Raw genomic sequence first — 14,892 nt, forward strand, 5'->3', positions numbered from 1 at the left:
GGTCAAGGGGTGTCCTTCCAGGGCAGCAAACCTTTGACCTCTAGGCCCTGGAAGATGAGGTGTGGAAAGGGAGAAAGGCAGGGCATGTTCAGGAATGGGGAGTTGCACAATGTGGCTGGGGCCTAAGGAGCGTGGAAATAGTAGAAGAGAAGATTGGAAATGCAGTTTGGGGTCAGGCCAAGGAGTTTGAACTTCACCAAGTATTTAAAGGAGTGACATCTAGGGTGTTTTAAACATCAAAATAAAACTTCAAATCTCATGTTTTAAAAAGTTAACTCTAGTGATACAATGAAAGGTGGATTGGTAGGAAAGATGGATTCAAGATAAAAATTAACTTTTTTAGATCCAGAAGTATCTTATATTTCCTTTAAGACCTTTGATACATCTGGGTTTTATAATTTAGAGATATTTGTACCTATTCCTGTCCTATTAATAAATTGGGTCTTGTCTAAAGTTGGGTCTTGTCTGGGGTCTTAAAGGACCACTTCTATTTGAAACATCCAAGAATTATGGGAAGTTGGATTTTATATTATAAATATATAAATACTAGTAGTTGTAGTTTTTTTTGGTCTGAATCTTTCCAGATTATAAAGGAGATAAGGCATTTACTAACATTAAAACACATTAACAATGTGTATATTTGAAATCATAATAGTCACTCATGCCTTGCTCTATGTGCTATGCCAAGCATATATATGAGGTCACTTTGTATTTTCAGTAAGTTTACTGTATGCATTTTACAAATATGCTGAAGTCCAGACAATTTAACATGACATGTCAGAAACAGCATCATGTAGTAAATTTTTCTCTGTTCATGAGTCTGGTTTTTTTTTTTTTTTTTGATTGTTTGTTTTTTTTGCATTGCTAGTTATCAAACACAGGGCCTCATGTGTGCTGAGCAAGCCCTATACCTCTGAGCTACATCCCCAGCCTGAGTCATCTCGGTCTTTCTTTGCACCTTAAATGTGTTCCTTCTTCAAAAATAGAAACTTGCTTTTGCTGTTACCTCTTCCTGGCAGGTTCTTTACCTAGATATTTACAAAACTGACCTCTGCAGTCTTTTGTGTTACCTACTGCAAGAAACCTTCCTTTTGTACATCCTATGTAGTGTTGCACATTTCTCTAGTCCACTTTCTTTAAGGTATATTGTTATTGGAAATTATGTATTTACTTGTTTAGTGTCCGTCCCCAGTCTTAGGATATCAATTTCATGAGATCAAGTACTTTGAATGCCTTATACACCTCTGAATTACATGTCAAAGCATTTGAGAGAGCAGTTTCTGGAACTTAGTGTACATTCAACAACTCTCAATGTGGAGGCTGGATGGGTGAATGGATGCATAAACATCTGCAGAGTCCAGGCTTATTTCTGGTCCCAATCTCTAGGTATTTTCATTTTGCTTCCTGGCATCCTGGAATATAATCCTTTGAACTATGTATCTGGGATCAAGGTGGATAAACTTTTTAAGATCAAGTACTTACTCACTAAGGGAAAGAAAAGATCATTCTCATGAGACCATATTACTTAAATTAAGCATGTAGTTCATAATACCTGGGAAGTGTGATTAGTTTAGAAGCATTTCTGACAAATTATTTCTAGTATTTTACTTACCTTTTCTTATGTATTCTTGCTGACTGAATTTTGTGGAATATTGGAAATGGCATAATTCTTGTCTTTATTTTATTGTCTTTATTTTTTAAAAGCTCAGACATTTCAACAGGCCTATCTAATATATTAGTGAATTCAGTTGATCTCCACACACAAAATACCCAGTCCTAAGAGCATAAACTCTTTCTTTCCTCAAACTCCATTTTTCTTTTATGGTGAAATATTGGCCTTTTGGAAATATACTTTCCTTGGTCTTGGTGGAGTCTGAGATGACTGATTTTGTCACAAACACATCTTCTCCTCTCTTCTCACCATCCACATATCTAGGAGTAGCTTGCTGTTTAACAACTAAGTCAGAGATAATGGCCTGTGAAAGAATCTTAAGTATATTTCTCAGTATTTTGTGAAGTAACATGATCTTAGCTCAGTTAATTAATTTTGTTAAAATTGTATGAAGGGGTTCATACAATTGTAAAATAATTCAAAGGCAACCTGCCCTTTACCTTGATCCCTACCTTCTCCAAAAACATGGTGTAATAGAAATGAACAGAATAATGGTTGACAAGCAAAATTTTAAGGCATTCTAAATATCACTGGTTGGTTTAATAAAATTAATTAGCCTGCCACGGAGAAAATTTACTAGCGTGCTGGTTAATTTCACAATGTAAAGTCAGGGAAGGGAGCTAGGGTTGAGGGAACAAACCTTATTAGTTTTGAATAATTATTTAAAGATGTGGGCTTGCCAATTTCAAACACTTTGATAGCCAAATCCATTAAGGTTTTAAAATCTCCATGTCTGTATCCCTGCATATGCAGGAAGGAACTTCTCCAAATGAAATAATAAGCATATTAGTTAACTGCTAAATGATTCATTTAAGATACAAACAACAAGTAGAATCCCAATGAAACCATAGGACCTTACCTTAAAACTGGCTCAGGGGAGGTTTCTATAATCTTAATTTGCCATTGATGCAATTATTGCTCTTTCTTGTCTTTTTAATCCAAACAAGATGTTTGCAGTGGCTGTGGAAAGGTGCCTGAAATCACATGCCTGAATTCATTTAATTTGCCAACATTGTCTTTTTTCTCTCTCCCTTTATGGTAATGGGCAAGAGTCAGTTCTGGTGCATTAGGTGCTAAATCTCTTCAATTACCAGCCGGGAAGAAAGATTTAAAATTGTGCTTCAAACCTACAAACTGATTTAGTTTTAAAGCACAAACACTTCTCCTGTGGAGCCTAAATTAAACTACAGAAAGGACGAAAAGCCTGAGGAATCAAACAAGGCAGGGCGAGGGATAGGAACCATTTTTGGTTTTTTTCATTTGAGCCCCCTGGTGATAAAGGAAGGGGGGCAGAAACAAGTTGAAAGATGCAACCCGTGTAAGAAAGAACAATATTATGTTGCTTGGGAGCTGGGCATGGAGTGAATATTGGTATTGAGATCAAATAAATTTCTTACCTTTTTCTTTTTCTCTTTTTGGCAGCCATTTTTAACGTGGATGACTCTGTGGTTGATCTGGAGACCCTAGCAGCCTTATATGAAAACGTGAGTGTCAAAGATAGACAAAGCTGGAATTTTCATATTTTCTTTCAACGCTGAAAATCTCTGAGCCATTCATGTTCTTTGGTCATAAGAACTTTGACCTGGCATGGAAGAGTTTAATAATGGCATAGGGATGCAAGCTTGAGTGGGAGCAGACACGAAAGGAACGTAACTCCCACTGTGGGATCTGGGTTGGTAGATCTCACTGTACTTTGCAAAGCAGAAAGGTTCAAGGTGGAGACCACATATGTGCCCTGGAATCCACCATATTGCTTGATAGCAGAGTGAGGGCAGGGAGGCTGACCACATGATGTAGGCATACACCCAAGTCTTCCTTTGAGGAATAGGACTGCTAATACCTGCTTGGATGATTACCTAGTCCACACAGGCTGATGGCAGTGAATGTGGGGATCAGTTCAGTATGCTGAGGAGGATGTGTCTTGGATTGAGAGTCAGACAGTCTAGGTTTGAGGTACACCTCTACCAGTGCTTGCTGAGTAACTTTCTACCAGTTATTTAAGTGGCCAGTTACTGTTTGATCATCGGTAGAAGAGATTGTAGGTAGGATTCTACCTGAGTTTTTTGGGGGGGACCAAGTAAGAATTTAATATATAGAGAAATACAATGTTTCTTGAAAGTAAGACAGCACTATACACACATTAGTTCTTTCGATTTCAGTTATATGCAGAAATAACCAGCAGAATGTGCAGGAAAGATGATATTGGAGAGTCAGAATCCCCATGATTTTGAATTGATGCAATTATTGCTCTTTCTTTTCTTTTTAATCTAAACAAGATGTTCACTGACTGTTAGAATGCAAAAACAAACAAACAAAAAAAGACATATAAATTGAATGAGATTCTCTTAAGTAATGATATTTCCCAGGGAGCTGCCTGAGACTCCAAGGTATGTTGTGAACACTCAGCTCAAAAGATGATTCATTTTAATATTTATGTCCCCTGGAACCTTAAATCTCTTAAAAGAAAATTTCCATAGTTTAATATTATAGACCTGGTGGGATTGCCAATTCCCTGCTCATTTCACATCCTTTGTATACATCAGAAGCTATTTAGTATAACCTGGTGGGAAGTTCTCATGTTTTTTGTCAATAAAACTTTCATTAATAAACCCAAAGGCACACAAATACCAGACCATGGGGAATTAATCCTGCATTTCTTGAGTACCTGGAGGTCAACGTGTTATAGTAGAAGGAAGGATTTCAAATCAGAAGCCCTTTACTGCTAGCTTAATGTGAGCCTCAGCGGAATACCTGTGAAATGAGGATACCTTAATTGATGTTAAAGAACTTTGTCAAAAGCAAGGTACCTTCCAAAAGCTTTTTGTTGTTACTCTGGGCTCAGGACTTTGCACATGGATGGTACTTGTTAGCACACAATAGAGGCAAGCCATACACAACTGAAATAGTTGGATAAATGGAGAAAGTGTGTGATTAAATATAAAAAAAAAAAGTTGTAGACACAGTACTTATGAAATTCAGAAAAAGGGATGCTGACTTCACATAATGGAGTGGAAAGCCTCTGGAAGTTAGAGCTGTTCCAAAAGGGTATAAGCAAATATGAAGGACGACTTGCCCTTTATCTACTTATAGGGAATCGAAGGTAGCAAACTAATGTCCCGATTTCTGTTTCAGGCTGAGTGTACTGATTATGACAATTTGCATTTGCCAGTGATTCTGAATGTTAACATCCATCAAAATCACCTGGAGGGTTTACTGGACTTTGGAGTTTCTTATGTTTGGGGTGGTGGTGCCAACAATTTGGATTTCTAACAGTGGACAACAGGAGCATCAACATCAACAAAACCTTGAAGGATTCATGCCTTCTTCCTTCCTCAGTTACCCTTTTGGTTAAAATGTTTCATCTAAAAAGAAATGAAAAGTTTCTAGACCAAGAAAGGGGAGTCTTGTGGGAGAAGGAGCTTGATACATACAGAATCCAGGAGCTAATGCTGGTACTGCAGGTCCGGGGACCACACTTTGAAACCTATTGCTGTAGATGGATTTCTCATTATTCATTTAGTTTTGTTTTGTTTTCTGTTTCACTACAGAGAGGCCAAGAAGATGAATTGGTTAAAATAAGAAAATACTACGAGACATCCAAAGAAGAAGAATTAAAGCTGCTGGACAAACCTGAACAGTAAGGACACTAAAACAGTTTTCTGTTAGTACAAAAGATAAACTGTAGTTTCTCACTCCTTGCCTCCCCATTCTGAATAGTCAAGTCTAAATTGTGCAGTGAGCTGAGTTACAACACCGTCCTTCCTGTGACCTATTGCGTACAGCAGAGTGACCCAGCTGCCGGGAAGAGCAGCACTGAGCTTTGGGCTGCTGGATGCAGTGTATTTCACACCATGCTCCCACCCCACATGACTCCCCTTGCTTGGTCTAGCAACTTTTTAATTCCTTCTAGACTAAACATTTTAGCCAAAAGGGTAACTGAGGAAGGAAGAAGGAATTACTTCATTTAAGATTTTGCCAATAGAGTGAAAAGGATATTGGAGTCCCAAAATTCAGATTGATTTTCTTAAATGTCATATTCGGTAAATATAACTTTAATGTTCCAGATTTCCCCCAAACTTCTCCACTTGTTCTGCCCAAATTCAATGCTACTTTCCCGTCCTCATTCTCTGTGGGCTTATTCTTCACTCACTTTAGGTGCTTCTCTGTTCTTTGGGATGTCATTCCAAATTCTTTGAAACCCAGAACTCTGGTGCATAACTGAGTTCTTGGCTGGGCTCTCCGTGTCTGCAAGCCATAGACTGGTTCCTGGGGTTCTGCAGCCTATGGGCCCAAACACCCTTTCAGGGGCCTTAGACCTGATTTTGAGTGGACAGGGGACATCATGCCTGTTGTTATCTTGAATGTTTCATGTCCAATTCAGGCTAGCCCTCTCAACCTAGAAGCAAGGCAAGTACAGAAAGCAAACCAGAAAGGGAATAATCCAATTTAAAAGCAGAAAGGAAATGGAGTTATCAGATTTATCACAGAACCACAGACATCCAAGTTTCTGTGGCTTCTGCTGAAGCCTCCCTGCCTTGTTCTTGGGTCCCCTAGGATATTCCATTCCCAGTGAATACCTGGACATTCTAGGCCCATTAAAAATACCTCTAACAAGTAGGTTTGTAGGTAGGGAAAGATGCCTAGGTTTGTTCAGTCACTGACAACCTTCCTGATGTTTTAAGAACCTTGGATTAGTTCTTCTCACATGGAGTTTTTGACAATACCCCTTGCTCTAAAACTAGTTCACAAAGCCTAAGAATACTACAAATTGGCTCAAATAGGATTCCACTGCCCTTCTGCTCCACTGACCAGAGCCACCCTCCTTACCAGCTCCCGTCCCAGCTGATTCTGTGGCTCATTCCCAAGTCATGTTTCCTCATATGTTATATAAATGAATTTCCTATTAAGGTTCTGATGACTGAAAGCGAAGTGACTGATAATGGAAATGGAGGGGTGGCATTTGGGAACCATAGGGCTTATCAACAATTTGGGGTAGGGTTAGTTATGCCAAGTTGTGTAGTGGAACTCAGTTCTAACCCTGGAGTTGGCAAACTTTCAGTGACGGACCAGATAGTAAGTATTTTAGGCTTTGTGGATCAAGGAATCTGTCACAGCTACTCAAGTCATCCATTGTAGTGCAGAAGCAACCATAGACAATACATATGCAGAAGACATGCCCCCCCCAAAAAAAAATTTTACTCAGGTATTTTAGTCAGCTTTTTCGCTGCTGTGACCAAAGGACATGACAAGGGTGAAATGACATGACAAGGACAATTTTAGAGGAGGAAAAGTTTATTTTGTGGCTCACGGCTTCGGAGGTCTCAGTCCATAGGTGGCTGACTCCATTCCTCAGGGCTCAAGGTGAGTCAGAATATCATGACAGAAGGGTGTGGTGGAAGAAAGCAGGTCAGGATGTGGCCACCACTAAGCAGAAAGAGGAGTTCTGCTCAATAAGGATAAAATATAAACCCCAAAGGCAGGCCCCCAGAGACCCACCTCCTCCAGCTACACTCTTCCTGCCTATAGTTACCACCCAGCTAATTCTTATCAGAGAATTAATGTCCTGATTAGGTTAAACTTTTTATAACCAGATCATTTTATCTGTAAGCTTTCATTGTCTCACACAGGAGCTTTTGAGGAATCTTAATCTCTAAACTATAACGCTGGAAATACTGAAATTTGAATTTCATATCACTTTTATGTGCCATAAAATGTTATGCTTCTTTTGATTCTTTTTTCAACCATTTAAAAGTATGAAAACCATTCTTAGTTCATGAGCCATAGCAAAGTGCATGGCAAATTGGCTTTCACACCCATGGTCTGAAATTTGCTGACCCCTCACCCACTCAGCAAAACCTGCTCAAGCTATGGGGATGGTGATGGGTGAAATGAGCAATTGAGGAGAGGCTTTGTGTTTCTGCCACAGGAGAATTTCCCTTTTTCTTTTGTGCTTCTGCCTTTTAGCTTTACTTCTCCAGACTAATTGCCAGGATGTAGAATAATGGTGGCAGGTAATTAGCAAACAACTAATTATTCCTGTTTTTTTTTTTCCTGTTGATTTGATGATCTAGGTAGAAGAGCAGTTATCTATCTAGCTATAGTACTAGGGATTGAAACCATAGGCCCCTACATTGAAACATGCCCACAACTCTTTTTTTTTTTTATTGTATTTTTATTTTAAGACAGGGTCTTGCTTAGCTGCTGAGGCTGGCCTCAAACTTATCCTCCTGTGTCAGCCTCCCAATTCACTAAAATTACAGGCATGCACCACAGCACCCAGCTAGAAAAACAATTTTAAAGTTTATGAATGGTTATTGTGCTGACTTCCTGGACACTCACAGTTATTACTGACAGCAAAGAGGACCATCAGGTTGTGTTGGTGAAAAAATGTGCTTGGGCTCAGGTGGTGGAGGGTGAGGCATGGAGAGGTGGGGGCCCTGGGACCTGAGTGAATTTAGCCTTTGCTTTAGACCTCCTGCACCGTCTAGCATTTATTTCATTTATGCCAGAGGCTGATTCTCTGGCAACTTAGTTACCATTAACTCCAAGAGAGTGGACTATAAGCATGTTTTACATACTGGAAAATATGAATCATTTATAGTTAGCATTACAGTTTCCTAAGGATACTGTGGTGCCCAGTCCTATAAATCATAGCACGACAGGGCTGGTCTCATCACTCACCTCATCAACTCCCCTACACCCAAGTGCCAGATTTGGAAAGTAATTTCCCACAGAGGTGTCGTCTGTGTGGGACCTGGCTGTCTGAGAGCCACTCCCTCTACCGATGGCCCTTGACTCCCTTTGTATTCTCCACTGAGATGGTAGTGCTGAGGCGAGTCTCCCCGGGAAATGGCTAGGCCTGATGCATCTACCCTGGTCTTGAATGAGGATGCCATTTATATCTGTTGGGATGCTTCGCTGGGGTCCACAGCTATCTTAGACCTCTGCAAACTGGGATCTGTTAGTGTTGTCCTCCCTAGAAGGACCCAGGTTACAGTTTGGAATCACACTGTGTATATAGCCCTATGTGCACATGCACTTCAGATAATACCATTCAGAGATTTAAGGAATGATGATAAACCACATTATTTTCTTTAAAATAAAGGGCCATGAAGTATCATTTCCACTGCCAGCTGACTTGCTGTGGTGGATGTGTAACCCACAGGCACGAGGCACAGAGCTTCTCTTCCTTATATAGACTGAAGTTGCAGTTCTTCCTGGGAAACTAAGCCTGCTTTTGTGGCTTCTTCAGGCTTCTCTATTATGGAACCTAAATACAAAGTTAGACTATCTCAAAAGTCATTCAGTCAAATGAATATTTGTAAGTACCAAGGCCCAGTGTTCAAGATATAGGCTCTGCCTGGAAATACATCAAAGGTTATTATCCCTGCATCTGTGGGTATAGTATAAAACACAGTTGGGGAAATAAGATATTTATCAGGTAATTACTTTCAATAGCCTATTCTTCTGGTATTTTGTAAGATAAATGCAAAAGGAATTCTGGTTCTTTCCCTCAAGAATTTACATGGCTATTTTTTAACAGAAAATGACATAAAGTCACATTTTTTTCCTAAATTTTCTTCTCTGGTATTCTGTATCTTCCCATTCTATGAGCTATGTCAAAACCCAAACTCACAAGGCATCCTGGACACTTGTCAACATCCCTTGGGAGTAGTTGGGTCTTGCTGCGTTAAGACTGTCCCATCTTTTACAACTCTGCAGGCCATCTTATCTTTCCTCTTGGAAGATTATAGCAGTGGTCTCATAGGTCTTCCAGCTTCAAATCTGTTGTCATCTCCACTCTGCTGGGCTGCTGCCATGGTGTTTGTCTAGAACAAAATCTAGAAGTATCGCTTCTCTGTTTAATACCCTTCATTCATTCATAAAAAAAAATTAACTCCTTAATTTAGAATATAAAACCCATGTTAGCATCTGACTTTTGCTCATCTCCCCTGTAGAATGCGTCCAACCTGACAGCTCCTCTCACACACAAGCATCACAGGGCTCCAGGAAACCCAGCCAACAACACCCTCCAGGGCTCTGACTCACATCAGTACCCCATGATGGCTTCCCATCATCCAGAGCACTTGACACACTCCACAGTAATCACTGATTTACTTCTCAGAGTGTCAAGAAAGAATTGTGTGTAAGTTAAATCCTGTTCCCAGGTCTTAGCATGGTGCCTAACACCTTGTAAATTCTATCACACATGCTTGAAGGACTGGCTGACTGTTCTCAGGGCTGATGCTCTAGTGCTTATTTTCAGTGATAAGGTTCTAGCCAAAAGTAATGTAAAATCCCTCAACTTCCCACCCACCTCCAACTCTGTGTATGCATTCTAGACTTCACCATACAGAAAACTATGAAACTCTAGGAATCTTTGAGAGCCTTCATAGTCCCAGCCCTAATCCCTGTCAGGTTTAGTCCTGGAGATGCTCTAAATTCTATTTTTCTCTTTCTTGAGTAATATAAGTTAATGAGCCTGTGGTCTCTTGTCTTCTGTTTGTCCTGAAGGTCCTCTTTGAGCCCATTAATAAGTCATTGCCTGCTTTTCATTTCTATCCTTGTGGGTGAGCTGAGGTGTTGATGTGTGTGTTCTCTTGTGGTCACTGTAACTACTTCACTGCTGTATTCATTTTAAGTATGACATGTACATATTGTGAGGATCTTCTGGGTCCTGCTCGGGGAATGATGTGTCATGGCACATTTGGTGGTGGTGGGGAGAGGGGGGGTCCGGTAGAAATGAAGGGAAGTTTCTTTAGAGAGCTTTCAGCATCTACATAAATTTCCCCAAGACTCAACCCAGGACCAAATGCTGCTAGTCCTATGAGCTTTTTATTTCTCATATATTTGTGAAAATCAGGGATAACCTTGGTGGTAGTCATGATAAATGAATCATTTGTTTAATTCAATGTTGTGTTTATGAAGAAACAGTTTACATACAGTGCAATTTTTTTTCATCTTGTCCCAATGCAGAATTCTTGAGTTTCTACTTTTATATTATATCATCTAATTTTCATAATAATCACTTATAGAACTTAAAAACAAAGCTGTGTTTTCTTTTGGGTATCTTCCTTGCTTCATCTCAGTACCATTTAACAAAGGGAGAGACCATGACCTGATAATTAGAAATTTCTGAATAGGTACAGAATATAAGCCAAGAAAACTTTTTTTGGGTATAGAAAGAGGGAGGCTCCAACTTTGCTCCTCTATAAAACCATTCTTGGTGAGAGATTGCAAAATTTCAAGGTAATGATGTTATGAGTTGACCAAGACTTTCAGAAATATCAGTTAGTCATCATTTTGATTCTAAAATGAAATTAATGTCAGTTAGTGGATTCTCTCCCTTTCTGAATTCATATCCAGCTGTTTCCACCCTTTTCAGTTTATACCCTTTCCTCTGGTGGTTGGCCTGGAGAATATGTAGCTCTTCCAACTTAATTTTGCAAAGGACACCAGTGCCCAGCTGCTCAGACAGTGAGCTACTGTGTGTAGGTCAGTACTCACCTTTAGCTTTTAAGATCTGTCTTGCCATATTTTTAAAGAAACTTAAAATTGTCTACTTCATGAGTATCTGCTTTGTTCCAACTACTGAGCTAGGAACTGTGTCTTTGTGGGTAAATTGATATGAAAAATAAACACATATATGGAGAATTAGATAATTATAGACTTATGTAATTGAGCAAAAATAATAGCGATCTCACTTTTTAAGTCATTTAACCATAGATATTTGCCTCAAGTCTTCCCTTTGCTTAGACTACAAAAATATACCTTTAGAGAATGCTGCACTACATTACAAAGAAGTTTATTGTGTAATCTTTTTTTTTTTAAGAACTAAAGACTAGAGCTTTCAATTTGGGTTTAATTTGGTTCTGGTAGCAGGATATAGATAACTTGTTCAGTACACATGCATAACCTTCTGTTCCTAAAGTAATTTATATGCCTTATATTTATTTACCATCATACAAACCTATAAGGCTGTGGCCCTGTCATCAACAACAGAACACATATCTTTGAAATTTTTCGAGTTGACCTGATGCCTTTTAAAATTGCTAAATTGAAACTGTCAAATAAGGAATATTCTCATGTGAGATCTTGATATCAACTCTTCTTATTTTCCTTGTGACCACATATAAAGCAAAATTACTCATTTTTATTTTTACAGATTTTTACATGAGTTAGCCCAGATCCCCAATTTTGCTGAACGTGCCCAGTGCATAATCTTCAGATCTGTTTTTTCTGAGGGCATCACCTCCTTGCACCGAAAAGTAGAGATTGTCACAAGAGCTTCTAAGGTACGTCTGCTGTGCAGTTTGAAAGCTAGCCTTACTCTTATGGGGAATGAAGGAGGAAATCGGGAGAGGGAGAGATTAAGGCTAATGCCGTGTAGAAACCCTTTTGGACTTCATGTTGTGTGCTTTTGTAAGGGCAAATGTGATAGTTACAAGTATGTGTGTGCCCCTATGAGTGAAAGGAGGAGGGAGTGAAAAGAAGGTCCAGACTGGAGAAGAAAAGAAGGTGGAGGAAATGATAATCATAATAATGATAAAATAGGAGAGGGAAAACAAATGAAATAGGGAGCTGAAAAAAAATTCTAAGCATCTTGAAATTGTAAAAGTTAATAGACATACAACAAACACTTAATAAACATACATTTTAAAAACTTAATAAACATAACCTATGGCCTTAAAACGTGTTATTATAGCTTACCTTTGAGGATCATACTCACACTTGCTACTACACATTTAACGATATTCATTATATAGATCCATACACCCAAATCAGACCCTGAAAAGATATTAAACTTCTTTCTATTCAGAAGTCATCATAGGTTAAGCCTAACTATTCCAGCTCCATTTTATCAATCATTAAATACTTTAAGGTAAAGTATTAAAAATAACACTGGCTCAAATGGAAATATGAATACCAAAATTTAATCCTTAGTAAGAACATTTTATAATTTCATTGAGTAGAAAATGATGGCTGTTAATCCTTTATTTCAAAGACCTCTGTGCCTTAGTAAAGTATATTTTTTACTTTGCATTAACCCTATAGGGGTTAAACCACCAAACAATCTATTGAGTTCTTCCTAATAAATATTCATATTGAATGGACGTGGGTACATTTGGGGTTCAGACCATAATAACTAGTATTTGACATTGCAGGGTTTGCTGCACATGAAGAGTGTGAAGGACATCTTAGGTCTCATTCTGGCATTTGGAAATTATATGAATGGAGGAAATAGGACTCGGGGACAAGCAGATGGATATAGCTTAGAAATTCTGCCCAAACTCAAGGACGTCAAAAGTCGGGTATTTATTCATATTTTCATAGTGAGTTCCTATGATCTGCCATCATTTTCCTTCTATGCCTTTAATAACTTAAAAAAAAGCATTCCAGATTGTTCCTTTTATCCTTAATCTCCCAACAATAATAATCATTTAATTGAGAGCATTGCTTTTTTTTTTCCTCCCTCTCACTGCTTTCTTTTGACTTTGGAGTAAAAACAGGTTTTGCTTATTAGACCTATTTTCTTTTTTTTTTTAAATTTTGATTTCTTATGTGTGACAGCAGAATGCATTACGATTCATATTACACATATAGAACACAATTTTTCATATCTCTGGTTGTACACTATTACACCTATTTTCAATGGTATAATCCCCAATCTTTTCTCTCTCTCTCTCTCTCTCTCTCTCTCTCTCTCTCTCTCTCTCTCTCTCTCTGTAACATACATGATAAGGTATTGAACTCCTAATGTAACAAGAGAGAAAAAGCACACAGAATTAGCCGGAGTGCAAAGGCTGTTGTCTGTTTGAACTTAGTGTTGGCTACTTGTAATTTACTCATTCTTGAGTGGCAGAGCACTAGCACCATTGAATCACCAATTGAGCTGAGCATTTAAATTATTCTTTTGCCCACAACAATTGGGCTGGGGTCTACTGTCAAACTCTCTGTGCCTGATTATCACTTGGCTCCACACCCCTGCAGAGCGACCTCTTTAGAAACAGCTAGCCCATATCTAGGCGTCCCATGGGAGGGCAGGGGGGTGGAAGGAGGGGAAACTCACAGGCAAATTAGAATTAGACCCCTGTGAACAAGACACAAAGGCTGCCTTGTGGGAGGGCCCGCTCGCCCTGGCCTCCCAGGGTCATAAAGTGGCATGGCTTTCCTTTTAAGCTGGCCCTGATTGTTTTTCACGCCATTAAGAACACACATTTTTTGAAAGGTGGGAAGGGAGGGATGGTTTTCTGTTCTAGTCTGCAGTTCCCTTTAGTGCTCCCCACCCCCTTCTGTCTTGGCTCTATGCCAGAAAATACTGTGCAAGAATTTTTTTGTTTGTTTGTTTTAGCTGTTGTCTCAGAGGTCTCATAAATTATCTGTTTAATTTTTTCCACAAAGGACAGCATATTGTCATTTTTTTTGTATATCTGGCATTTAAAAAGTGGATAAGACCAAGAGGAGGGAGGAAAATCTGCCCCATCTCAAATAGAATTAAGACCAGATCTCACAAATAGAAGTATCAGCTCTCAACTATATACCATGGCAGATCTCACATGAATGATTGTCATTGGAGTTTCTCTTTCAAACCTAGGATAATGGAATTAATCTGGTGGACTATGTTGTGAAGTATTACCTTCGTTACTATGACCAGGTAAGAAACAGCATTATGTGGGAAGCTGCACTAGTGGGGTTTCAACTTTTACACATTGTTGGCATTCAGAAATTGGATGATGGATGGTTGGATGGATGGATTTCAAGTCCAACATAGAATCTGGGAGCTCTCCATACTCCTTGGTTTTCAGATGAGAACACTGAAGCCAAGAGAAGCATTATTACAGAGCACAAACCTACTAACTCTCAATTCACTAGTTGCCTTAGTGCCTCCTACCCAGACTGCAAGATTCTTTGTGAACTCCAGATCCATTCAGTAACTGGTCGTAGTTTTAAAACTGGATTCTGCAATATAGAACAAGATTTAGAAAATAAGATGCAGTAAAAGAAAGCCCAATATTTTACCACTAATGCTTCTGTGAGCAAATTGACATAGAATTTGAAAACAAAAACAAAAAAAACATTCTTTCTGGTTGGGTCGTGTTTGCAATTAGAAATAAACATGTCTGTAAGAATCCACCTGAGCACAATTTTCTGTCTCAGAAAATATTCCTTTTCCTTAAACCAAAAACAAGGAGTCCTAACTTTGAGAAGAAAGAGGGACT

At 38.9% G+C, this 14,892-nt stretch overlaps 1 protein-coding gene across 3 annotated transcripts in view; it reads left to right on the forward strand.

Moving 5' to 3' along the window:
• Fmn1 (formin 1) overlaps positions 1–14,892 on the forward strand; it is a 368,173-nt gene that overhangs the window by 223,960 nt on the left and 129,321 nt on the right. For all 3 annotated transcript variants that reach the window (XM_026392750.2, XM_026392761.2, XM_026392768.2), the window contains 5 exons: positions 3,095–3,156; positions 5,221–5,309; positions 11,838–11,967; positions 12,838–12,984; positions 14,268–14,327. In XM_026392750.2, coding sequence (XP_026248535.2) covers positions 3,095–3,156; positions 5,221–5,309; positions 11,838–11,967; positions 12,838–12,984; positions 14,268–14,327 — 488 coding nt within the window. The remainder of the gene's footprint in view (positions 1–3,094; positions 3,157–5,220; positions 5,310–11,837; positions 11,968–12,837; positions 12,985–14,267; positions 14,328–14,892) is intronic.

The sequence above is a fragment of the Urocitellus parryii genome, chromosome 6, assembly GCF_045843805.1.
Source record: "Urocitellus parryii isolate mUroPar1 chromosome 6, mUroPar1.hap1, whole genome shotgun sequence".
NCBI classification, from domain to species: Eukaryota; Metazoa; Chordata; class Mammalia; order Rodentia; family Sciuridae; genus Urocitellus; species Urocitellus parryii.